This window comes from Acinonyx jubatus, chromosome B1, assembly GCF_027475565.1.
Source record: "Acinonyx jubatus isolate Ajub_Pintada_27869175 chromosome B1, VMU_Ajub_asm_v1.0, whole genome shotgun sequence".
NCBI lineage: Eukaryota > Metazoa > Chordata > Mammalia > Carnivora > Felidae > Acinonyx > Acinonyx jubatus.
The window spans coordinates 99,550,671-99,577,075 of NC_069382.1; the positions used below are offsets into that span (position 1 = coordinate 99,550,671).

The 26,405-nt window shown below is 37.1% G+C and overlaps 1 protein-coding gene across 4 annotated transcripts in view; it reads right to left on the reverse strand.

Moving 5' to 3' along the window:
* Positions 1-8,849: 8,849 nt before the first annotated feature.
* Positions 8,850-26,405, reverse strand: part of ADAD1 (adenosine deaminase domain containing 1) — a 106,960-nt gene continuing 89,404 nt past the window's right edge. For all 4 annotated transcript variants that reach the window (XM_053216992.1, XM_015074606.3, XM_015074604.3 and 1 more), the window contains one exon: positions 8,850-9,188. In XM_053216992.1, coding sequence (XP_053072967.1) covers positions 9,088-9,188 — 101 coding nt within the window. In that variant the 3' untranslated portion in view covers positions 8,850-9,087. The remainder of the gene's footprint in view (positions 9,189-26,405) is intronic.

Consider the following 26,405-nt stretch of genomic DNA (forward strand, 5'->3'; position numbering starts at 1 on the left):
ATGTAGGAGAAATCCAGGAAAGTATACACAAACCATTCACAGCAATTTTCTCTGGTGGGATTATTTTATACATTTCTCTGTTCAATTTTTAACTAGAGTATATTTCTTCTGTAAACTTTGGTCATCTGGGGGATAAAAAGCAATATACATATTTTATGGTTCCTTTAGTTTCTGCTTCCTCCTTATTTCTCTCTAGAAAGTCATTCTAGGAAGCTAGTATCTTGGGCTATCTGAAGAAGAGGTTTTTTTTATTTTCTCTAATTCCCCCTCCATCCAAGGACCCCATGCACTTAACACATTTACAATCAAGCAAATAAGTGGGATGAGGCTGTCTCCAGTCCTATATGCTCAATCTTTACTTAGGCTTAAGAAGAATACAGTTTAGTATTGTGTTCTTCAGAGACAAGGACAGTGCATGTGTGCAGCCTCAGGCAAATTGCTTAATGGTTCTTAACTTCAGTTTCCCTCTCCATAAACCAGTCACAATAATATCTAATTATTAGAATGGCTATAGGGATTGAATGAGAATATAAATGCCTGGCATATGGTAATTACTTGTTAAGTAGTTGTTATCATCACTATTGTTATCAACCATGCCTGTTAGGTTAGGACTGTACATTTTACTTAGTTCAGTTTTAGATATAAATGGGTCCCGAATAAATATCTCTGGACAGTTATGGCCATATGGTTCCAAATTATTTCTGTTCATGTCAGTTTGAATGAATAGTGAGTCTTGTTATGTTTTTCAATTTGGACTCTGCTTTTAGAAGTTGACCCTAAGAAATATTGACCTTGTTCATTCAATCTAAGACTTACACAAAATTCTAGAATTGTCCAGGACTGACTAGCGGTACCCTGGGACCAAAGGGATAAAATATAGAAATGCACAAGTGAATTTCTCTGCAGGCAGGGCAGGGAAGGGGGTAGAGAGGAAGAGACTGTTTGCATAAACCCCAACCCAATCTTCCTTTCAGTTTGCTCATCTTGATTTCGCTAAAGATAAAAACTAGACCTGTCTTTCCTTACTACCCCTCCCCACCCCAAATTAAAACACAATCTTTTTAGGTTTGAAATCTTAGAAAGTGTTTGTAATTTGATCATTTTTGCCAAAGAACCTCAAAGAAAGATACAAGCAGTCCTAACTTAACAAGTCTCTTAAGAATTTGATTTAAAAAAATCTGTTCATGATTGTGTGCATGAGACACACCATCATGCGTGACTAAAAAGGATATGTTACAGGGAAAAAAGATTGTTTTTGAGTATGGGCAGGGGATTCCTGATACGATCAAATGTTGGGTTTGTGATTTAAGAAGGAATTTCATTTCCTCCACAGTGAATTTTCTTACCTTTGTTGATTGCTTTTCATCTTAATGGCATTGAAAATTGTGCTTTTTAAAAAAAATAAAATTCTGAATGTGGAAAAACAAATTGCTTGCTCATTCTCATTTTCAGTGATGGAAGGTATGACTGCAGTCATTGTGGTGCACACACCTCTCTTACTTTCAGTTTTTCCCTTGTTAAGATATGGAAAGTAATAAAGATGGTAATTTGAATAAAGGTGGGAAGACCAAGTCTTGGGCAAATTTCTCCATTGCTTTGCTTATATTACCAAGTTGATGTGAATAAAAACTCCAGATTTTTAAGGTAAAATTAATGCCAGGATTTCAGCATTTCTTTCCATTATATCAACTCTAATCAACCTCCATCTTTCCCTCCTCAGAAGGGGAAATACATACCAATGTTTGATACAATGCTTTGTTACTTGTTAAAAATTTCCATTTTTTTCAAGGCTTTAACTTTTATAAAACTTTGCATCATCATGATCCTGTCAAAAACTGAGAGCTATGAACGCACTGTGAGTAGTACTTCAAGGCCAAAATTCACATTTGATTTGAAGGAAACATTTTTTACATGCATCTCAAAGTTATTACACAAAAAATAATGTTTGTTCCTTAATTCATAATGCACACTGGGACCCTCTAGCTTAGTCCTTGCCATTCATAAATGAAGCATCAGTGTGTGACATAGCTTGAAAAGACTAGGCTGCAGTACAAACACACACAGTGTTGGGGTGAACTGTGGCTTCTGTTTCCCAGTGCTCCTACTTCTCCACTAACAAGGAGGCAGCTTGGGAGTGGAAGCTGAGGACAGGAGAAAGGTGGGTATTTGCTAAAGTCCTGGCTGGAAAGAGAGTATATCTCTGTCAGCCTAAAAAACCTGATCTGGAACAGGGAATTGGTCTGGGAGGGCTGGACACACAGGGAGGGCTAAGTTTTGGAGATGGATTCAAATCAAAGAGCCAGGAATCACAGGGCAAGAACTGGCAAGTAGAACCAGCCAAAGAGGAGGCAATCCAGATTAATTCCAAAAACCTGTGTGGGATGGGTCCAGCTTATTAAAGAGACCAGGGTAGGTCAAACAACCATATTAACTTATAATTTTAAAACCCAGAATTATTTAATATTTTAGAAATTAAAGTTAAAGGTATACATCTGCAATCTCACTGACTTACAGTGGACAATAACTTTAAAACTAACAAAAAAAATTGTTTTTTAATATTGATTTATTTTTTGAGAGAGACAGAGCAGAGGGGCAGGGGCAGAGAGAGAAGGAGACACAGAAACCGAAGCAAGGCTCCAGGCTCTGAGTTGTTAGCACAGAACCCAATGAGGGGCTTGAACTCACAAACTGCAAGATCATGACCTGAGCGGAAGTCAGATGCTTAACCGACTGAGCTACCAAGATGCCCCAAAACCAACAAAAATTGAAATGAGTGAGCCCTCTCTCTGTTAGTAAAACTAACAACAAGTAGGTAAGCCCTTTCTTAAAGCTCTCATAAAGCTCTAATTTTAGCCACTAATTACTTTAGCTTCACCTGCAATTCATCAGTAAGTCCAATATCTGAGTCTTGAGCCCTTCCCAGTTCCTCAATCCCCAACCCACATGAATCACCATGAAAGCTAGGTGCATACTCAGTTAAGAAAGGTCCATCTTGACTCTTAAGCACCAGGTAGAAGAAACTCTTGCTTTAGTTGCTGCTGTGGGTTCCACAGAGGCCAATGGACACTGCCTCCTGGTGAAATGATGTTCTTGCTGTCCTAGAGCATGCCCAGGCTGAAGTGCTGCCACACTGGGCTCTAAGGAGAGAGCCAGCCAGTCCACATGTCCACAGTCTTTGTTCTAAAGGCTGAGTTCTAGGCCAGAGGGGTTCCCTGGGGAGGCCTTCCAGCCTCAGCTATGTGGTATAGATCTCCCTGCCCCATGAACCCGTCAGACCAGGTTCTACAACCCATATGGTATGTTTTCCACTGGAACCTGCCATCCTTTCATACTGCAGGAGAATCTCAATTAGAACCATCCTGATTCATCAAGAAGGTTCTAATTAACTGAGGGTTTTTTTTTAATCTTTTTTAATGTTTATTTATTTTTGAGAGAGAGACAGACAGAGCATGAGCAGGGGAGAGGCAAGAGAGAGACGGAGACACAGAATGTGACGCAGGCTCCAGGCTGTCAGCTCAGAGCCTGACAAGAGGCTTGAACTCTTGAGCTGAAGTTGGATGCTTAACTGACCGAGCCACAGAGGTGCCTCTAATTAACTGAGCTTTATTTAAAAGGCTTTCCACCCCCTTTTTCTCCCAGGAGGTTGCTTGGCATCTATGCAAATCTGTCTGCCTCTTTTCCAGCAACCAGCCATGCACATCAAAAGGTTTTAAGAGAGGTCTTATGATCAGGCCATATTGAGATTCTGTTTCACCCTTCTCCTGGGGCAATGGGTATCTGTGTGCCTTTTGCCTACATAACTATGTGGCATCACTCACATGACTATCTTGAAAAAGAAGACCTGGAGTGCTTGCTTATAAGTCCTGGCAACTTCAAGTACTGGCTGGAATTCTTAACATTTCTATCCCATAGCACGTTGTTATATTTGGAACCGCAAATCTAAATTCATGGAAAATAGAGTGGGTTGGATAGCTTATGCCACATTCATCTTAGAATGCAGGGATATCTGGGCAAATCTAGAAGGCCAGCAAGGGTGGCCCACAATAGGCTTATTTGACCAAAGGACTGAAGAACCTTTCAGGAAAGAAAAAAATTTATTCAAACAATCACAAGTGTCCACATCTCAAGTTTAGTTCAAGAACAAAGGATCAAGGTGGGCAATGGGGAAGGAAGAAAGTCAAGGGAGGAAGTAGACCAAGGTGTTTACTACTCAGATTGTATAGGGGTTACAGCAGGGGCTACAATAAAGTATGAAAAACTAAAGAGTTGTTTCACTAACCTTTATAGACCTTAAGAAACCCAAGGCTGTGATTTCAGAGGAAAATCAGGAGAAGGGAGTTTTGTCAGAAGCAATACATTATTGGCAGCTTCAGGATATCATCACAGTGAGATGAAGAAGAGAGCAGGTATGGTAAGTGCTAGGTGGGAGCAGAGTGAGTTAGCAAACACTAGTGACCTCCCACCAGCCTTTTCAGAATTAGCTGGGAGGGATATCTGCAAAGCAGGTAGAAGCAAAGCAAGAAAAATACTGTTTGGGGACTGTTACTGTGCCTCTGCTTGTACCACAGAGTTGGGGCTGGTGACACAAAGCCTAAAATATAATTGAAGCTTCCATGTTTGTTCCATGGAACCTCACCAGTTCTTCTGCATTCCAGTGGTTTTCTACAGACAAAAATGTTTCAAAAACTATTTGACAAGAACCCTTCTTAATGGTAGCAGCTCCTGGGGGCTGCAGGGAGAAGAAATCAATTTGAACAATGGGCTTATATTGTTGGGTAAGAATCAACTGTTAGGAACTGAATGATGAAGATTGCTTTGTGTTGTCAGTGGTAATACGTATTCGTGCCTGAGGCTCAAAGTTCTAACAGGTGCTCTCTGTCCTGAAATTTTTTACTATTTAGAAATGTCAAACTTTAGGAATATCTGCTTGCAAATTTCTTTTGAATAGAACTTGTACATCAAATTCTGACCTTACATGATTTCATTGCTTATAATTTAAACCAAAGGTAACTGTCTCTCTGTGTTAAGACCAATATTTTATTTTCCTTTTTCACGAGCTTTTTTGATTTTTTTGCCTTTTAATTGAATAAACTTTCAGAAGATTCTTTTTCTTTATCTTATTTCTCTTTTATCTTTCTTTCATAAGAGGAGAAGAGAAACAAACAGGAGAGTATCAGTTATGAGGATAATCCATGCTTGATAAAGGGAAAGCTGAGACTTTTTCTCCCACGGACAGAATAGTGTTTATTGTTATTTTAAAGGTGATGCTGCTTTTGTCAAAAATTCAAAAAATATAGAAAGACATAAAGAAAAAGTAAAAATTATTTTGAAATCACACTATTCAGAAGAGAACCAGTATTAATGTTCTAGTGTAGAATTTACATGTTGTCTCTCCATGTATATACAGACAGACAGAAAAAAAGACAGGGAGAGAGAAAATGTATGCAAGAGCCTTTCTAGGTCCTTCGAGAAAAGCCTGGTACTACCCTTTGAACCAGTGCCTTAATGTTGTCACCTAGGGAAGAAAGACAGATAAGCAAACCCCGTGTTTCAAAATTACCCATAACATAGCAGCTCCACAGATCAAATTAACCACACAGGACAGCCCTAAAGATCACTCAGGAAAATTGCTAGAACCACACTGTTATCTTGTTTCCAGAGCGTTACAGAACGTCTATGAGGAAACTCATAAACTATAAAGCATTGTCTCTGACGTACATAATCATCTGATAGAGGCCACAACTCTTGAGTGGCTCAAAATACCACAAAAGTGGGTGGGGAGTGCTTCGACTCAGGGAGAGTCCTTTAACCTCATTTCCCTGTATCTGATACTGCAGAAAGTCCAAGTAGTTTTAGTTCACCTTTATAATTGCAGAAGGCATTCCAGAAGGACTCTAACAAAACGTTTGGAATCCATTAGTTGCTGCTTCGCACCCAGGATAAACTGACTTTCTTTCTTTTCTTTCTTTTTTCTCTTTTCTTTTTTTCTTTTTGTTCTTTTCTTTCCTTTTTTCTTTTCCTTCTTTTCTTTTTTCTTTCTTCTTTCTTTCTTCTTTCTTTCTTTCTTTCTTTCTTTCTTTCTTTCTTTCTTTCTTTCTTTCTTTCTTTCTTTCTTTCTTTCCTTTCTTTCTTTTTCTTTCTTTCTTTCCCAAGTTTTTATTTGAATTCTAGTTAGTTAACATAAATGGTAAAATTGGTTTCTGGTGTAGAAGTTAGTGATTCAGCACATACATATTAAAAAATCCAGAGCTCATCACAAGTGCCCTCCTTAATACCCATTGCACATTTAGCCCATCCTCTGCACACCTTCTCTCCATCAACCCTCGGTTTGTTCTTTTTAGTCCCTTATGGTTTGCTTCTTTGTCTCTTTTTGTCCTTCCCATATGTTCATCTGTTTTGTTTCTTAAATTCCACATATGAGTGAAATCATATGGTATTAGTCTTTCTTTGATTTATTTCACTTAGCATAATACACTCTAGCTCCATCCACATCGTTGCAAATGGCAAGATTTCATTCTTTTTCTCCTTTTTTAAGATTTCATTCTTTTTGATAGCTCAGTCAGTAATAGTCCATGTATATATATGCCACGTCTTCTTTATCCATTCAGCAGTCAATCGACTTTTGGGCTCTTTCCATAGTTTGGCTATTGTTGATAATGCTGCTATAAACATCAGGGTGCATGTGCCCCTTCAAACTGTATTTTTGTATCCTTGGGGTAAATGCCAGAAGTGCAATTGCTGGATCATAGGGTAGTTCTATTTTTAATTTTGGGGGGACCAAAAATTATTCTTCTCCAGAGTAGCTGCACTAGTTTGCATTCCCACCAACAGTGTAAAAGTGTTCCCCTTACTCTGTATCTTCACCAGGCTCTTGTTTTCCTGTGTTGTTAATTTTTGCTATTCTGACAGGTGTAAACTGGATTACTTTCATCAAAGCAAGAATTTAAAAACAACATAACCTGATATAAAGCAAAAATTTTTATTAACAGGGAAAGAGGACTGATGCTGGTATAATCCCTCACATGGTTTTCAGTATAGGAGTGAGAGAGTAGAAAGAGTTGGACTTTGGAGTCACATAGTTCTGAGTCAAATGCCACTCACTTAAGGGTGTATATTATATATTGCATGCAATATTTGGGACATATTTACACTAAAGAATAATTTATTGTTTATCTGAAATGCAATTTTGACTGTGCATCCTGTATTTTTACTTGCTAAATCTGGCATCCCTACACTCACTCCATGTATGACCACATACAAGTTACTTTATTTCTCAGAATCTCCAGCTCTACATATGTAAGGTGTGAGATAACAATAACTAATTCTTAGGTGACTGAAAAGCACCTAGAATTCACTCATTAGATATTACTGAGTGTCTACTATGACAAGGGCTCTGGCATAGGCCAGGGAACTAGAGGCTGTCCTGCTGAAGATTATACTAAACGGTTAACTGCACAATTGGTTACTTCCTTAAACTGAGATTAGCACAACAGAAAAGCACAGGATGTTATGAGATAGAGACCCATACCCTATAACTGGTCACAGGAGCTTTTCTTAAAGAAATGACACTTGGGGGCGCCTGGGTGGCTCAGTCGGTTGAGCGTCCGACTTCGGCTCAGGTCATGATCTCACAGCTCGTGAGTTCAAGCCCTGCGTCAGGCTCTGTGCTGACAGCTCAGAGCCTGGAGCCTGCTTCTGCTTCTGTGTCTCCCTCTCTCTCTGCCCCTAACCCACTCACATTCTGTCTCTGTCTCTCTCAAAAATAAATAAACATTAAAAAAAATTTAAAAAAAAATGACACTTGAACGTGGATGCATATATTCATAGATGTGTACCTGCAGTACTTGAAACTCAAAACACCTCTTTCTCTCAAACCTGTCTTTTGTCCTAAGTCCTTAAATTTCAGTTAAAAGGACAGAATTCATAGGTTGCCCATTACACAAACCTGAGAGTCATTCTGAACTCACTCCTGACACTCATTTTCTGTATCAATTCAATTATCAGTTTTTCTTCCAAACATTCCTCAAACCTGTACCCTGTTCTCCATCTGTACACCCCACTTCCCTCACTGTCTCTTGCATGGCTATTTTGATAGCTTCCTAACCAGTTAATATACTGCTAGTTCTGCTACCTTAAAACTTGTATTTTACACAAGAAGTTGAAAATTCTACTATATTTCTCTACTTAAAACATTTTAGTGACTTCCTTTTACCAAAAGCCCACGATTTCCTTCACTTTTCCCTTTATAGCATCTTTAAGAGTCATTCTTGAGTAGCCAATAACCTAATCAGGGAACCAGGGATGTGTTTTAGAGCCAAGGATACTATATACTTCTCCCAAAATAGATAGCACTGAGCCTGCTAGGACACAACAGCAAGTGAAGGATCTAGGAAAACACATGGCTGCTTTTGAGTATTGCTAACAATAATATGCTTGGAAAAAACCCAAAAACAAACAAACCAAAACAAATAAAAAAAACCACAAACAAACAAACAAAAAACCCTATAAAAATTCTGCCCTTCCAAACAATCAGTGCCTATTTTACCTTAAGCCTTTTGCCAAAACCTGAAGTGTCTGGAAAAGAGGAGCACAGGGAGTCCTGGATACATATAAAATGCTGTCACCACTTAGCTTCTTTGTATCTGAACACTTCCTACTACCTAATCTTCATTGCCTGGGAAGCCACATCTGTTCATGAGTTGTATTTGGGTCTCTGGTGTTGACTTTCTACATGTATATCACTTCTATATATATGAATGCCCAGTATCCATCAAAAAGTGAAAATATGTATCATATTCCTTCAAGCTCCAGTTGTGAAAAACCATTAGCCAGTTCCCTAGACTCAGAAATCTAGAGTAATTTTTTTTATTTTGGTTTGCCTTAGAACAGAACCACCAGTGTGGGAGGGGAGAGTTCCGTGACAGGATTTAGGAAGCAGGCTCAGAAGGGAAGTTCATATGGAGGAGAGTGATGCTCTGTTCTAACAGTGAAGAGAGTAGGAACTGGAGGCAACAGAAGACAATTACCTCCTACTTGCTGCCTTGGTTCCAAGTAGGTCTGAGATTCCAAGGCGTCATCAGGAGGGCTTCAGTCTTTTCTTTGTTCAGAGTAGGACGAGTCTGAGAATGGTGGAGGTGGGGGAAGTAGATCCTCTAGTCTTGCCCTATTCTGCATCCAGCTCCTAGATGCTGTGGGAACAAAGCAGGACTTAATGAAGGCCAAAATGAAGTCCCTTTTGCTATAATCCTTTCTACCTCTACCATAGCCTCTTCACACCCTCTGTCCAGTGAGTTATAAGAGATGAAGAGGGAAGATAAGAGAGTTGAAGCAAAGAACAGGACAACTCTTGAGGCTTAGGCAAGGAGACAAAGTCATCTCCACAGTCTGCCAGAGCTTGCCAATCCAAAATGGCAAAGGCCACTTTGGGAGACAGAAGAAGAAAGATAGATTCAAGGAATCCCTTATTCCTCACATGGACACTGTGAAGAAGTTATGAGAATAGATCATACAGGCTATTTGTGGGTAACAAAAAAACAGGTCAACCACAACTTCCTGCAGCCTCAATTGTGATTCAATTCACCAAACCAACTGGGGTCTTTTGGATAGAAACCCAGGAAGTTGGGCTGAAAACCTGAAACAAGGGGCTATGGATAGCACTGGGTCTCCCAAGTCTAGGAGAGTTGCTACAAGTAGACAGCCTGAAGCATTCCTACAGAACAGGGTAGCTGATTGGACATATTTAGATCCTTATGCCTATCATCACCTATTAACTCATTTCCATATGCTGGAAGAAAGTAAATTACTCTGCACTGAAGTCTAAATGCTTACATACATTATCCAGTTTGCAGTGTGCAGAAGATAAGATGTTTGCTTTATGCAGACCCATTCTCTTTGGACACCCACCAGTCAGGCGTTGCCATGGGTCATGAATTCTGGCTAATTATATGGGTCACCATTCCCCCTTCTGGATTAAAATATAAACTTGATAACTGAAATTGCAGCAGCCATTTTGTCACCCTGAGGTGAGAGACATATATAAAAAGACAGATAATCATAGATGATAACCTTGATATTGTCATGTTACTGAGCCAATACAAGTAAATACATATGTCAAGATTTCTTATGTGACACAAATACAAGTCTATTTGCTTAAGCCACTACTTTGGGGTACGTTACTTTCAACCTTAAAGACTTCCTAAATGATACAGGGAGTCCAGAATTATTCAAGTGTTGGCTGATGACAAGAGAAAGTATAAAAACCATATGATCATTTCCGTAGATGAGAAAAAAAAATCTGACAAAGTACAACATCCATTCTTGATAAAAACAAAAAACAGAAAACAAAAAACCCTCAAGAAAGTAGGTTTGGAGGGAGCATACCTCAACATAATAAAGGCCATATATGAAAAACCCACAGCTAATATCCTAAATGGGGAACAACCAAGAGCTTTTTCTCTACTGTCAGGAACAAGACAGAGATGTCTGCCTTCACCACTGTTATTTAACTTAGTACTAAAGTCCTAGCCACAGCAATCAGATAGAGAAAAGAAATAAAAGGTATCCAAATTGGCAAGGAAGAAGTAAAGCTTTCACTATTTGCAAATGGCATGATACTATATATCGAAAACCCTAAAGACTCCACCAGAAAACATTAGAATTGATAAATGAATTCAGTAAGGTCGCAGGACACAAAATCAATATACAGAAATCCTTTGCATTTCTATGTACTAGTAGTGAGGTAGCAGAAAGACAAATTAAGAAAATAATCCTATGTACAAATGCATCAAAAATAAGCAAATACCTCACAATAAATTTAACCAAGGACGTAAAAGACCTATACACTGAAAACTATAAAACAATGATGAAAGAAATTTAAGAACTCACAAGCAAATGGAAAGCTATTCCATGTTCATGGATTAGAATAAATATTGTTAAAATGTCCATACTACCCAAAGCGATCTACAGATTCAATGCAATTCCTATAAAAATACCAACATCATTTTTAACAGAACTGGAAACTCTCCAGTTTCCAAAGGAATAAAAGCTGAACCACTTTCTTACACCATACACAAAAACAAACTCAAAATGGATTAAAGATCTAAATGTGAGACCTGAAACCATAAAAATCCTAGAAAAGAGCACAGGCAGTTTTTCACACATGGCCTTTATTTTCTCTGACATCAGCTATGACATCTTTCTAGATATGTCTCCTGAGGCAAGGGAAACAAAAGCAAACATAAACTATTGGTATTACATTAAAATAAAAGTCTTTTGCATGGCAAAGGAAACAACCAACAAAACTAAAACATAACCTACTGAATAGGAGAAGATAATTTGCAAATGTCCATTAAGAGGTTAGTATCAAAAATATATAAAAACTTATGTAACTGAACACCAAAAAACCCCAAAGAATCCAAATAAAAATGGGCAGAAGGCATGAATAGACGTTTCTCCAAAGACATACAGATGGCCAAGAGACATATGAAAAGATGCTCAACATCATTCATCATCAAGGAAATGCAAATCAAAACTACAATGAGATATCACCTCATACCTGTCAGAATGGCTAAAATCAAAACACAAGAAACAACAAGTTGGTGAGGATATGGAGAAAAAGTAACCCTCTTGCAGTGTTGGTGGGAATGCAAACTGCAGCCACTGTGGAAAAGTGTTCCTCAAAAAATTAAAAATAGAATCACGATATGATTCAGTAATCCCACTACTGGCATTTGCAAAAGAATATGATAACACTAATTTGAAAAGATATATGCATCCTTATGTTTATCGCAGCATTATTTACATAGCCAAATCACGGAAGCATCTGAAGTGTCCACAGATGATTGAATGGACAAAGAAGATGTGGTATATATACATAACGAAAAAGAATGAAATCTTGCCATGTGCAGCACACATTTTGAGAATATAATGCTAAGTGAAATAAGTTAGTCAGAGAAAGAGAAATACCATATGATTTTACTTGTATGTGGAATTTAAGAAACAAAATAAACGAACAAAGGGATAAAGAGACAAACCAAAAAAAAAAAAAAAAAGACTCAACTATAGAGAACAAACTGATAGTTACCACAGGGGAAGTAGATAGGGTGGATGGGTGAAACAGTGAAAGGGTTTAAGAGTACACTTATCATGATGAGCATTGAGTAATGTATAGAACTGTACATTAACTAAACTGGAATTAAAATAAATATTAAAAATAAATAAAGTGTTGGTTGCTGACAATGACTTAAGACAAAAGCAAAATGACAAATGCATAGCTTTGTCAAATAATTTTTCTGTCAGTCCCTACTCAGACTTTTGAAGTAGCAGAGCACAGGGAGCAAGTTGGCTAGAACTCATAAATGGAATTAAAAAAAAAAGGATAAACAAAAAGCAGATCAGAACTATAAATACAGAGACAAACTGATGGTTGCCAGATTGGAGGAGGGTGGGGGGTGGGGGTAGGGCAAAATGAATGAAGGGGAGAGAGAAATACAGGCCTTCCATTATGGAATGATAAAGTCACAGCAATAAAAAAGCAGAACATAAAGAACAGTCAATGATATTGTCATAGCTATGTAATGGGATGGATAGTAGTTATACTTGTGGTGAACACAGCATAATGCACAAACTTGTCAAACCACTCAGTTTTACACCTGAAATGAATGTAACATTGTGTATCAACTGTACTTAAATAAAAAGAAAAAAGAAAAAGAAAAAAGAAAGTTGGCTAGAGAAAAGGTATTAGGAAGTTAGAACTTTCATTTGCATATCAGTGTACCCTGGCAAAGGCTTGTCTATAGAGGATCTTGGAGATAATGTTCCAACATTCATTTTACCTCAGTAAATTAGTGTAAGCCAATTATGATAAGACTTTGCCCCCTTTTAACTGGCTAATTGGGGGATGAGTAGACCAAAGCCAATATGGATCAAGGACCTACTGGAGTTCCCGGGAAAAAGGGCTAGTTTCAGTCTCCTGCTAGAAATAATCAAAGAAGAATATTATTCTAGTATATTATTCTAGCGGCCATATTATGACCATGAGAGTAACCAGTTTTAGCAGGAAGCTAACTCTGTGGCAGCAGAGAATTGGGGTCCCTAATGACATCTCTAAGCTGCTAAATCAATTGGCCCTGGAGTCTACTCGACTTTTAGAATTCCTAATATGTGAAATAAATGTCTTTGGTGTTCAGACCAATCTAAAGCAGCCCTTATGTTACTTATGACTGGGGGTATTCTATCTGACATGGAATTTGGTCCCTGAAACTGATGTGCTACAAATCTCAGACCCTAAAATGTGATGTGGAATTTGCTGAATGGAGAAAAGTGGGACCAGTAACAATGGGCACTATGCTATTATTCCTAGTTGAAAGGTTCTAGAAACTTGCTTGAGAAACAGTTAGTAAAACTATTTCACCTGGGGGACAGATATATGCCACTAAAGCTGTAGTATTTGAGGAAATGATGGGAAAAATCAAGAAGATCAGCTGCTTCTTGCTGCCTATGGAACTAAAGGTGGTTCATCTGATAGCAGAAAAGAAGAGAATACACATCTTTTCCAAGAGAGACCTTTTATGTCTATAACCCATATTCTAAGTTTTTTGAGAGTCCAATAATTTTGACCCTTGCATGCTGAAAACAAACAGACAAACCAAACAAACAAACAAACAAACAAACAAAACCACCCAAGTGTTTTCTCCCAAGAGGGAGGAAGAGGAGTGGAGTGTAAATATCCATAGACAAGGTTTGAGAGGCTCCCAGAAACTCTAACCAGGATGATTGGTGAAGATCAGCTTCCTTGCTGAATCCAATCCATAAAGACTGGGAGAGGTGGTTGTTTCTTCAAATGTGCAGACACCAATGCAAAGCTACAAGGAACATAAAGATTCAGGGAAATATGACACAATCAAAAGAACAAAATAAACCAACCCTAAAGAAATGGGTATCTATGTATTTACTGATAAAGAATTCAAAACATCATCTTAAATAAGTTCAGTGAGCCACAAAAGAACACAGATAACTAAATGAAATTAGAAAACCAATATATGAAAAAAAAAGAAACTAATAAAGAAATGGAAATTATAAAAAAGAACCAAACAAATTCTGGAGCTCAAGAATTTATTAATTGAACTGAAAAATTCAATAGAGAACTTAAACATTTAACTTGACCAGGCAAAAGAAAGAACCGGCGAACTTGAGGACAAGTCACTTGAGATTATTTAGTCAGAGGCACAAAAAATAAAAATAATGAGAAAGCGTGTAAGAAACCCTCAGGGAATTATGGGACATCATCAAATGTACCAATATGCACATTAAAGAAGGAGAGAGAAATAGGGACAGAAAGCTTATTTAAAGAAATAATAAAGGAATTTATTTCAACACAATAAAGACCATCTATGATAAGTGATAGCTAACATCATACTAGTGAACAATTAAAAGCTTTTCCTCTAAGATCAGTAACAAGAAAAGGATGCCCATTCTTGCCACATCTATTCAGCACAGTACTAAAAGTCCTAGTTAGGGAAATTAGGCAAGAAAAAGAAGTAAAAGGCATTTGAGTAAGAAAAAAAGATTTAAAATTGTCTCTGCAGATGACATGATCTTATAGGCAGAAAACCCTAAAGTGTATACACACACACACACACACACACACACACACACACACACACGTTAAACTAATAAGCAAAATCAGTAAAGTTGTGGGATACAAAATTAACATACAAAAATCAGATGTGTTTCTATAACTACCAATGAGCTATTTGAAAAAGAAATTAAGAAAACAATTCTATTTACAATTGTATCAAAAAGAATTACTTAGGAATAAACTTAACCAAAGAGGTGAAAGACTTACACACTGAAAACTACAAAACACTGGTAAAAGAAATTAAAGAAGACAAAAATAAATGGAAACATGCCAATCACAGATGGGAAGATAATATTATTTAATATCCATACCACCCAAAGAAATCTATAGATTCCATGTTATCCTCCTCAAAATTCCAATGACATTTTTTATATTAAAAACATTTTTTTAAAGGTTTCCTTATTATTTTTTTAGAGAAAGAGACAGAGCATGACCAGGGTAGGGGCAGAGAGAGAGGGAGGCACAGAATCTGAAGCAGGCTCCAGGCTCCGAGCAGTCAGCATAGAGCCCAATGCAGGGCTTGAACCCATGAACCATGAGATCATGATCTGAGCTGAAGCTGGACACTTAACTGACTGAGCCACCTAGGTGCCCTGACATTTTTTACATTTTTACAGAAATAGAAAAAAAATATCCTAAAACTCATTTGGAACGATGGAGGTTCCCAAATAGCCAAGACAATCTTGAGAAAGAAAAACAAAGCTGAAGCCATTATACTTCTTGATTTCAAAATATATTACAAATCTACAGCAATTAAAACAGTATGATGCTGGTATAAAGACAGACATATAGACCAATGGAACAGAATAGAGGGCCTGGAAATAAACGAATGCATATATAGTCAGTTAATTTTCAGCAAAAATGCCAATAATACACAATGGGGAGAGTATAATCTTTTTTAACAAACTGTGTAGGGAAAACTGGATATCCACATGGAAAAGAATGAAATTAGACCCTTATCTTATGCCATACACAAAAATCAATTCTAAATGGCTTAAAGACTTAAATGTAAGACATGAAACTGCAGGAGTACCTGGGTGGCTGAGTCAGTTAGGCTTCCAACTCTTGATTTTGGCTCAGGTCATAATCTCACAGTTCGTGAGTTCAAGCCCTGTGTCGGGCTCTGTGCTGACAGCTCAGAGCCTGCTTGGGATTCTCTCTTTCCCTCTCTCTCTGCCCCTCCCCGACTTGTGCACATGTTCTCTCTCTCAAAATAAATACAAAAAGTTTAAGGAAAAGACATGAAACTGTAAAGTTCCTAGCAGAAAACATAAGGGAAAATCTTGACATTGGTCTTAGCAATGATTTCTTGGATATGATACCAATAGCACAGTCAACAAAAGCAAAAATCCACAAGTAGGACTACATCAAAACTAAACAACATTTGCACAACAAAGAACAGTAAACAGAATAAAAGGCAATCCACAGAATGGGAGAAAATATTTGCAAACCATATATCTGATAAGGGATTAGTATCTGAAATACATTAAAGAACTGCTATAACTCAATTGCTGAAATCAACATTAAATTACCTAATTAAGAAATGAGCAAGGGCTTGAATAGACATTTTTCTAGAGAAGACATACAAATGACAACATATATGTGAAAAGAAGCTCAACATCACTTATTATTAGGGAAATGCAAATCAAAACTACAATGAGATATCACCTCACACTTGCTAGAACGGCTTTTTTTTTTTAATCTAAAAGATAACAAGTATTGGTAAGAATATGGAAAAATTGGAACACTCTACACTGTTGGTGGAAATGTAAAATGGTGCAGCAGCTATGGAAAAGAATATGGTGGTTCATTAGAAAATTAAAAATTGAACTATCATATGAACTAGCAATTCCACTTCTGGGTATAGTCAAAAGAATTGAAATCAGGATCTCAAAGAGATATATGTATTCTTATGTTCACTGCAGCATTATTCACAATAGCCAAGATATGGAAACAACCTAAATATCCATCAATGAATGAATGGATAAAGAAAATATGATATATATATATTTCAGAGTATTATTCAGCCTTAAAAAAGAAGGATATCCGCCATATGCAATAACGTGGACAAACTTGGAGGACATTTTGCTAATTGAAATAAGTCCGTCACAGAGAGGTAAATACTGCATTATTCCACTTATGTGAGGTATCCAAAATAGTTCAACTTATAGAAACCAAGAGTAGAATGGTGGTTGCCTGGGTCTAGGGGAGCAGGGGAAATGGAAAGCTGTTGTTGAATTAGTATAGCATTTCATACGTGCAAGATGAATAGGTTCTAGGGATCTGCTGTAAGATATAGTGCCCACTGTTAACAATATGATTAATATGATTAATAATATGATTAATATATGATATTGTATGCTCAAATTGTTAACAGGGCATATCTCATATTAAGTGTTATTACTACAAAAAGCAGGGAGAGTACAAAGATAGATATGTTTATTACCTTAATTGTGGTAATAGTTTCATGGGTATGCCTATGTCCAAACTCATCAAATTTTGTACATTAAATATATGCATTTTTTTGGTGTACCAATTATACCTCAATAAAGTTGTGGGGGAAAACAGTTTATAAAGTCTAAAAGCATTTGCATTCTTAGAAATTAGGTTAGAAATTAGATACGGTTGAGCTATCTCTTTAGTGTGGTTAATCATAAAATGTGGGAAAAATTTCCAACTTGATGAAGTGCCTATCCATGAAATAATATTTTATTCACACACATATTACTGACAGAATTAAGATATAATGGCTGTTTCTATGACTGCTCATTCATAGAGTATCTAAATCTCTCTTGTATACCATGGATTTGTGGTTTTATCTTTGTTTTCCCATTGTAGATCTCATACTGACTTAAAACAGGAAAGAGTTACTTTTTCTCAGAAAGTGATTCTCTCAGAGGATGAACATTTGAATAGAAGCAATTGGGAACAATTGAGTAGGGGGAATCCAAGCACACTGATGCCAATTCTCCCTGCAAGCTTTCTTATTGTCTATCTGGAGACACAAAAGAAATATCTTGTTTGATAACTTTGATTGAATAGTAAATTTGGCGACAGTGGGAGGTCAACCATTTCCCACTAACTTAATTTAATAAATTTAATATAATGCCTACTTATTATTTATTACTTGGATAGAAATTTTAAGCCTGCTATATATTGTCAAGCAAACACTGAAAGCCAGTAAAATGGTTATGGGGTGGATATTTGAAAGAATGTTAAAGACTTTAGTATGCTATTTTCTTCCAAAATTCTACAAAAACTGCAGATACTCACAGGTAAAAGTAGATGGTAAAAAGATTGGTTTGCCTCTATTTGATGAAATGGAGATAACGCTTCAACCCAGAAATAAACTATTCCACAGAAAAGGGAAGGTAGAAAATGAGATTTCTCTCTGCAGTTATCATTCTTTTGTGTGATTGAAAGCACAAACTTCAGTCCACATAACTCAGGCAATATGAAAATAGGTGTCTCTCAGTCATGTTAACACAACCTTCAATTAATAAACATTATTTCCTTTCATCTATGAATCTACTCATACCATCCTGGCATTAATGTTTTACAAAATTAAAGATGTTTGTAATGTTATTTAAATTGTAAACTACATGAATCCAAGAAGGAACATGTATGAAAAAATAAGCCCAAGAAGAAATATGACAAATGGGGTGACTAAGTTTTTCTTTGATTGTTATCTGCTCAGTGGGGCAGAAGCAATAGTCTTTCACTCAGCTATCTAAGACAACTCTTCAGTTCTTTTTGGCCAGAAAATTAGCAATATGTAGATTAATAGAAAGTTCAATGTTAGGGAATGAACTACATATCACACTAAATGGCTATGGTAACTGTGAAATACAAACTTTATCTATCCCAGTTTAAATACACATCATAATTCTCTCAAAATATATAGCATAATCACAAAGAGAACATCATAAAAGCATGTCATTTAACTATGAATAGTAGTATTAAGACGGAAAAGTTTCATGGAAAGGTCAACTTTTCATTTCAGATTATAATGAAATAAAAAAAAATCAGGGAAAGGAGTTAATATGGTGGAGCAGCATGGAGACCCTGAGCTTGTCTTGTCCCTGAAAAGCAGCTAGATCAGCACCAAACCATTTTGAACACCTAAGAAATTGATCTGAGAATTAACACAACAATCTGAATAACTTGGGCCCCAGAACTTTCCAGGTACATGGTGCAGAGAGGTGAACTTGATGAGAAAAAAGCCACAGAGGGTACGGTGCTGTTTTTTGGAGAGAGACAGAGAGAGAAAGGGGGAGAGTGCAGCACAATGGGATTGTGCAAGAAAAGCACTCCCCAAAAGTAGCTGGAGAGAAAGAGTGAAAACACTCACAAGGGACTGAACAAGAAATTTCTTCCCCCAAACCATTGACAGACAGAAAGGAGAGAGTTTTAATACCATCAGGATTCTATAAACAGTGGAGTGCAGAGTCTGAAGTTTTGGAGCTCAGTGTCTGGCAGTGTTCTGGTGAGGAAGCAGGGTAAATTCCCCAGAGCCGGCAGCAGTGTCTGAGGGATCCATGTGCCACACAGGGAAAAGTGGTTCCCCTGCTTGGAGTGCATTTTGTACAGGCCATAAAGCCTCCCCACAGGCAAGGGTCCCAGGTGGACTCCAGAGAGCAGCCACATTTGCTGGTATTGGGACAAAGACACGAGAGGGTGGTGAAACCTGGAGCTGGCTATGTTGTGATTTGCCATAATCTCTGAACATCTGACATTGCACGATCACACAAACATTTTCTGGGGCAAGCCAGCACCTGTCTATTGCTCAGCAAGACCCTCCCCCAGAGAGTTGGTGCAGGTCCAAGTCTCAGGGATCTCTGAAGCATGGGGTTTTGAACACAAACCCATCTGAGATAAAACTCTGGAGGGAGGTGCTGCCTGGTAGGTGGACAGCTTGGACACGGACAGGGTAGAGGCGAGGAGTGGATGGAGGCTTGAGACAAAGGAGTGGGGCTTGATCGCAGGTTGTTGAGTGCACCAAATTCCTGTAACAGAGACTAGGGAGCTGGGTGAAGCCATTTCCACCTCTCCCACATATGAGCATGTTCGTGCACGGACATGTGCAACACAATAATCCACCCCAGTAAGCTAAGCTAAGCAGCACCACCTAGGGGAGAATGGAGCCATTACACCAAGCCCCACCCAACTGCACCCTAGAAGGACATCCCCTAGAAGACCAGCACAAGTCACTCCACCTGCTTAGTGTAAGGCTTCATAGTTTCACTTCTAGAGGAAACTGGATGTAACTTCATTCAGGTTTCACTCTGTTTGCTGGGTTATTTATTTGTTTTCTTTGCTTCTATTTTTAAATTGTTTTCTTTTTCTTTCTTCTCTTCCTCTTTCTCAGATATAGAAAGAGAAAAATTTATTTTAGTTTTTTTTACTTTTACTTTATTTTTAAATCTTTATTCTATTTCATTTTTTTATTATGTAATATTTTTTAGTTTTTAAATTTTTTCTTACCTTTCCCCCCTTTCTGCTCTATTCTATCAAGCTTCTTTCGACATGCTGACCAAGACACACCTAAGATCTAGCGTCCTTTATTTGATTTTTTTGATTTGTTTTTAAGTCCTTATTTTTTATTTTATTTTTTCTTCCTCCAAAATGACAAAATGAAGGAATTCACCCCAAAAAGAACAGGAAAAAAATGACAGCCAGGGGCTTAATAAACACAGATATAAGCAAGATATCTGAACTAGAATTTAGAACCATATTACCAGGAGTACTAGCTAGGGTTGAAAAAACCATAGAATCCCTTTCAGTGGAGATAAAAAAATAAAATCTAGTCAGGATGAAATTAAAAATGCTATAAACTACACACAATCTCAAATAGGTTTCACGAACGCAAGGATGGATGAAGCAGAGCAGTGAATCAGTGATATAGATGGTAAAATTATGGAGAATAATAAATCAGAAAAAAAGGAGGGAAACAAAGGAAAAAGATCACGATACAAGACTCAGAGAACTCAGTGATTTATTAAAAAGGAATAACAACTGAATCATAGAGGAGTCCCAGAAGATGAAGAGAGAGAAAGAAGGGCAGAAGGTTGATGTGAGCAAACTATGTTGGAAAACCTTCCTAATCTGGGGAAGGACACAGACATCAAAATCCAGGAAGTGCAGAGAACTCCCACTAGATTCAACAAAAACTGACCATCACCAAGGCATATCATAGTCAAATTCATAAAATACACAGACAAGGAAAGAATTATAAAAGCAGCAAGGAAAAAAAGTCGTTAACCAATAAGGGAAGAGAGATCAGGTTCGTGGCAGACCTATCCACAGAAACATGGAAGGCCAGAAAGGAGTGGCAAGATATAGCCAACATGCTGAATTGGAAAAATATGCAGTCAAGAATTCTTTATCCAGCAAGACTGTCATTAAAAACAGAAGGAGAGATAAAGAGTTTCCCAGATAAACAAAAACCAAAGGAGTTTTGGCCACTAAGCCAGCTCTGCAAAAAATTTTAAGGGAGACTATCTGGAGAAAAGACAGAACAAAACAAAACAAAAAAAGCAAAAGCAAAAAGACTAGAGAGGACCAGAGAACATCACCAGAAACACAAAGTCTATGGGCAACATAATGGCACTAAATTCATACTTTCAGTACTCACTCTAAATGTCAATGGACTAGGGGTGTGTGGGTGGCTCAGTCAGTTAACCATCTGACTCTTGATCTCGGCTCAGGTCATGATCTCACAGTTTTGTGAGTTTGAGCCCCACATCGGGCTCTGTGCTGACAGTGTGGAGTCTGCTTGAGACTCTCTTTCTCTTCTTACTTCTCTGCCACTTCCTCACTCATGCTGTCTCTCTCTCAAAATAAACAAACATTAAAAATTTAAAAAAAATTGTCAAAGGACTAAATGCTCCAATCAAAAGACACAGGGTATCCCAATGGATAAGAAAATAAGACACATCTATATGCTGCTTACAAGAGACTCATTTTACACCTAAAGACACCTTCAGTTTGAAAGTAAGGGGATGGAGAGCCAACTATTATGCTATGGTCATCAAAAGGAAGCTGGAGTAGCCATACCAATATTAAACTAGATTAAAAAAATTTTTTTAATGCTTATTTATTTTTGAGAGAGAGACAGACAGCGAGTAGGGAAGGGGCAGAGAGAGGGAGACACAGAATCGGAAGCAGGTTCCAGGCTCCAAGCTGTCAGTACGGAGACCGACGTGGGGCTCAAACTCATGAACCATGAGATCATGACCTGAGTCATGCCTCTTAACCTACTGAGCCACCCAGGTGCTCCTAAACTAGATTTTGGAATAAATACTGTAACAAGAGATGAAAAGGGGCATTGTATCATAATTAAGGGGCCTATCCATCAAGAAGATCTAACAATTGTAAGTATTTATGCCCCCAATGTGAAACACCCAAATATATAAATCATTTAATCACAAGCATAAAGAAACTTATTGATAATAATACCATAATATTAGGGGACTTCAACATCCCACTTAAAGCAATGGACAGATCATCTAAGCAGAAAATCAACAAGGAGACAGGGGCTTTGAATGACACACTGGACTGAATGGACTTAACAGATATATTCAGAATATTTCATCCAAAAGCAGAATACACATTCTTCTGCAGTGGACATGGAACATTTTCCAGAATAGATCACATACTGGGTCACAAATAAGTCCTTAACAAGTACAAAAAGATCAAGATCATACCTAGCATATTTTCAGACCACAACACTATGAAACATGAAATCAACCACAAGAAAAAATTTGGAAATACCATGAATACTTGGAGATTAAATAACATTCTACTAAATAACGGAAGGGGTAATCAAGAAATTAAAGAGGAAATTAAAAAGTACATGGAAGCCAATGAAAATGAAAGCACAACAACGCAAAACCTCTGAGACGCAGCAAAGGTGGTCATAACAGGGAAATATATAGCAACACAGGACTTCCTAAAGAAGGAAGAAAAGTCTCAGATATACAATCTAAACTTAGACCTACAAAATCTGGAAAAAGAACAGGAAATAAATCCCAAAACTAGCAAAAGAAGGGAAATAATAAAGATTAGACCAGAAATCAATGATATCGAAATAAAACAAAATAGTAGAATAGATCAATGAAACCAGGAGCTGATTCTTTACAAGAACTAAAAAAATTGATAAACCTCTAGCCAGTTTGATCAAAAATTAAAAAAAAAAACAAATAAATACAATCACAAATGAAAGAGGAGAGATCATAACACCACAGAAATACCAACAATAAGAGAATATTATTAGCAATTATATCCCAACAAATAGGGCAATCTGGAAGAAATGGAAAAATTACTAGAAATATATAAACTAGAAAAACCGAAACAGAAAGAAATAGATAATTTGAACAGACCCATAACCAGTAAGAATTGGATCAGTAATCAAAAATCTCCCAACAAACAAGAGTTCAGGGCTGGAAGGCTTTCCAGGGGAATTCTACCAAACATTTAAGGAAGAACTAACACCTATTCTTTGGAAACTGTTCCAAAAAATAGAAATGGAAGGAAAACTTCCAAACTCATTCTATGAGGCCAGCATTACCATGATTGCAAAACCAGATGAAGACTCCACTAAAAAGGAGAACTATAGACCAATTTCCCTGACGAACATGGATGCAAAAATTCTCAACAAGATTCTAGCAAACTGGATCCAATAATACATTAAAAGAATTATTCACCACGATCAAGTAGGATTTATACCTGGGATGCAGGGCTGGTTCAATATCTGCAAATCAATGTGATAAATCACATTAATGAAAGAAAGGATAAGAACTACATGAGCCTTTCAATAGATGCAGAAGAAGCATTTGACAAAATACAGCATCCTTTCTTGATAAAATCCCTCAAGAAAGTAGGGGTAGAAGAAGGATCATTCCTAAAGATTATAAAGGCGATATATGAAAGACCGACAGCTAATATCATCTTCAATGGCGAAAAACTGAAAGCTCTCCCCCTATGGTCAAAAACACAAAAGAGATGTCCATTCTCACCAATGTTATCCAACACAGTGTTGGAAGTCCTAGCCTCAGCAATCAGACAACACAAAGAAATAAAAGGCATCCAAATCAGCAAGAAGGTCAAACTCACTCTTCACAGATGACATGATACTCTATGTGGAAAACCCAAAAAACTCCACCAAAAAATTGCTAGAACTGATACATGAATTCAGCAGAGTCACAGGATACAAAATCAATGTACAGAAATCGGTTGCATCCTGATACACCAATAATGAAGCAGAAAGAGAAATCAAGGAATCAATCCCATTGACAATTACACAAAAAACCATAAAATACCTAGGCATAAACCTAACCCAAGAGGTGAAAAAATCTATACACTGAAAACTATAAAAAACTTATGAAAGAAATTGAAGAAGACACACACACAAAAATGGAAAAACATTCCATGCTCATGGATTAGAAGAACAAATATTGTTAAAATGTCAATACTACCCAAAGCAATCTACATATTCAATGCAATCCCTATCAAAATAATACCAGCATTCTTCACAGAGCTAGAGTAAACAGTCCTAAAATTTGTATGGAACGAGAAAAGACCCCAAATAGCCAAAGTAATCCTAAAAAAGAAAACCAAAGTTTGAGGCATCACAATTCCACACTTCAAGCTATATTACAAGCTGTAATCACCAAAACAGTATGGTATTGGCACAAAAACAGACACATAGATCAATGGAACAGAATAGAGGACCCGGAAGTGGACATACAAACATATGGCCAACTAATCTTTGATAAAGCAGGAAAAGAGTATCCAATGGAAAAAATGGTGCTGGGAAAACTGGACAGCGACATGCAGAAGAATAAGCCTGGACCACTTTCTTACACCAAACACAAAAATAAACTCAAAATGGATGAAAGACCTAAACGTAAGACAGGAAGCCATCAAAATCCTATAGAAATATACAGGTAACAACCTCTTTGACCTCAGCTGCAGCAACTTCTTATTTGACAAGTCTCCAGAGGCAAGGAAAACAAAAACAAAAGTCAACTATTGGGACTTTATCAAGATAAAAAACTTCTGCACAGTGAAGGAAACAGTCAGCAAAACTAAAAGGCAACCTATAGAATGGGAGAAGATATTTGCAAGTGACATATCAGATAAAGGTTTAGTATCCAAAATCTACAAAGAATTTATCAAACACCCAAAAAACAAATAATCCAGTGAAGAAATAAGCAAAAGACATGAGTAGACACCTTTCCAAATAAGACACCCAGATGGCTAACAGACAAATGAAAAATTGCTCAACATCACTCATCATCAGGGAAATACAAATCAAAATCACAATGAGATACCAACTCACACCAGTCAGAATGGCTAAAATTAACAATTCAGGCAACAACAGATGTTGGTGAGGATGTGGAGAAAGAGGAACCCTTTTGCATGGCTGGTAGGAATGCAATGGGCAAAACACATAAAATCCCTGCCTTCACAGAGTATATATTAATGTGGGAGGACTCAGACAATTAAAGAATAAATAAGAAATTATGCAGTTAGAAGGTGACAATAAGCTATAGAGGGGGAAAAAGCAGGGAAGGAAGGTAGCTAGTTCTTCAGAGGTCAATACTAATAAGGTGATCAGAAAAAGTCTTTCAAAGAAAAACATTTGAGCAAAGAATTGAAGAAGGTGAAGGAATAAGTCAAGTGGATATTGGAGTAGACATCATTTCATGCAGAATACCCAATGCAATGGCCCTGAGGCTGTCACATGGTGTTTTGTTCAAGGAGCAGTAAGGAAGCCAGTGTGAATTGGAGGTAAGAGAGAAGAGTAGTGAGAAATCACATTATTGAGGTCAGATGAGAAGGGTCTTGTAAGCCAATAAATGACTTTGGCTTTTACTTTTGGGGAGATAGGAAGCCACTTGAAGATTCTGATAAGTATGACATAAATTGATTTATATTTTAGAATGATCATTCCATCTCCTGTGTGAAAAGAGGCTTTTAGTGGAACAAGAACTGAGGGAAGGAGCACCATTTAAGAAAATTATTGAAATATTAAAACAAATGTTGAACATGCCTTAGATTAGAATGGTAGAGATAGCTATGGTTAGAAGTGCTTGATTAAAGATCAATTCTAAAGCTAGAACCAGTAAGATTTTTTGACAGATTGAATATGGTGTACAAAAGAAAGAAAGAAAACAAAGATGATTGCATAGATTTTTGTTTTGAGCAGTTAGTAGACTATGGAATTCCTAATAATGAGTGACAGGGAAGACCTGTGGAACCACCTTTTCTAGAACCATTGCCACATTTCTATAGTATTTGTTGGTACAGTTATTTATCTTAAATATATTTTTTAAACATTCAAATATACCAAAGGGTTGAAGAATACCATTTTAATTTGCTACTGAAAGAAAAAGCATTACCGCTTCTTCAGTGTTTGGACCTTAATTTGGTGATGATAATTGGCAGCAAGAGTAGTGATTGAATGCCATGCGGTATCTTTTACTATTTAAATGAAAATTTAAAATTTTAATCTATTGATTTCATTCTTAATTGTAATAATACAGTTGTTTTATATATGCTGGTTATATATGCAATTCTTAGAGACAGATATAGCTTCATATAGGGACATTACTTCAGTACAGCCACAAACCAAAAGCATACTGCATGTGTTTCAACCACAATTATGAAACCTGCAAAACAAAGTAACAACTTTGAGATATAATCTACACACCATAAATATACAATTCAGTGGTTTTTAGTATATTCATGAACTTAGGAAACT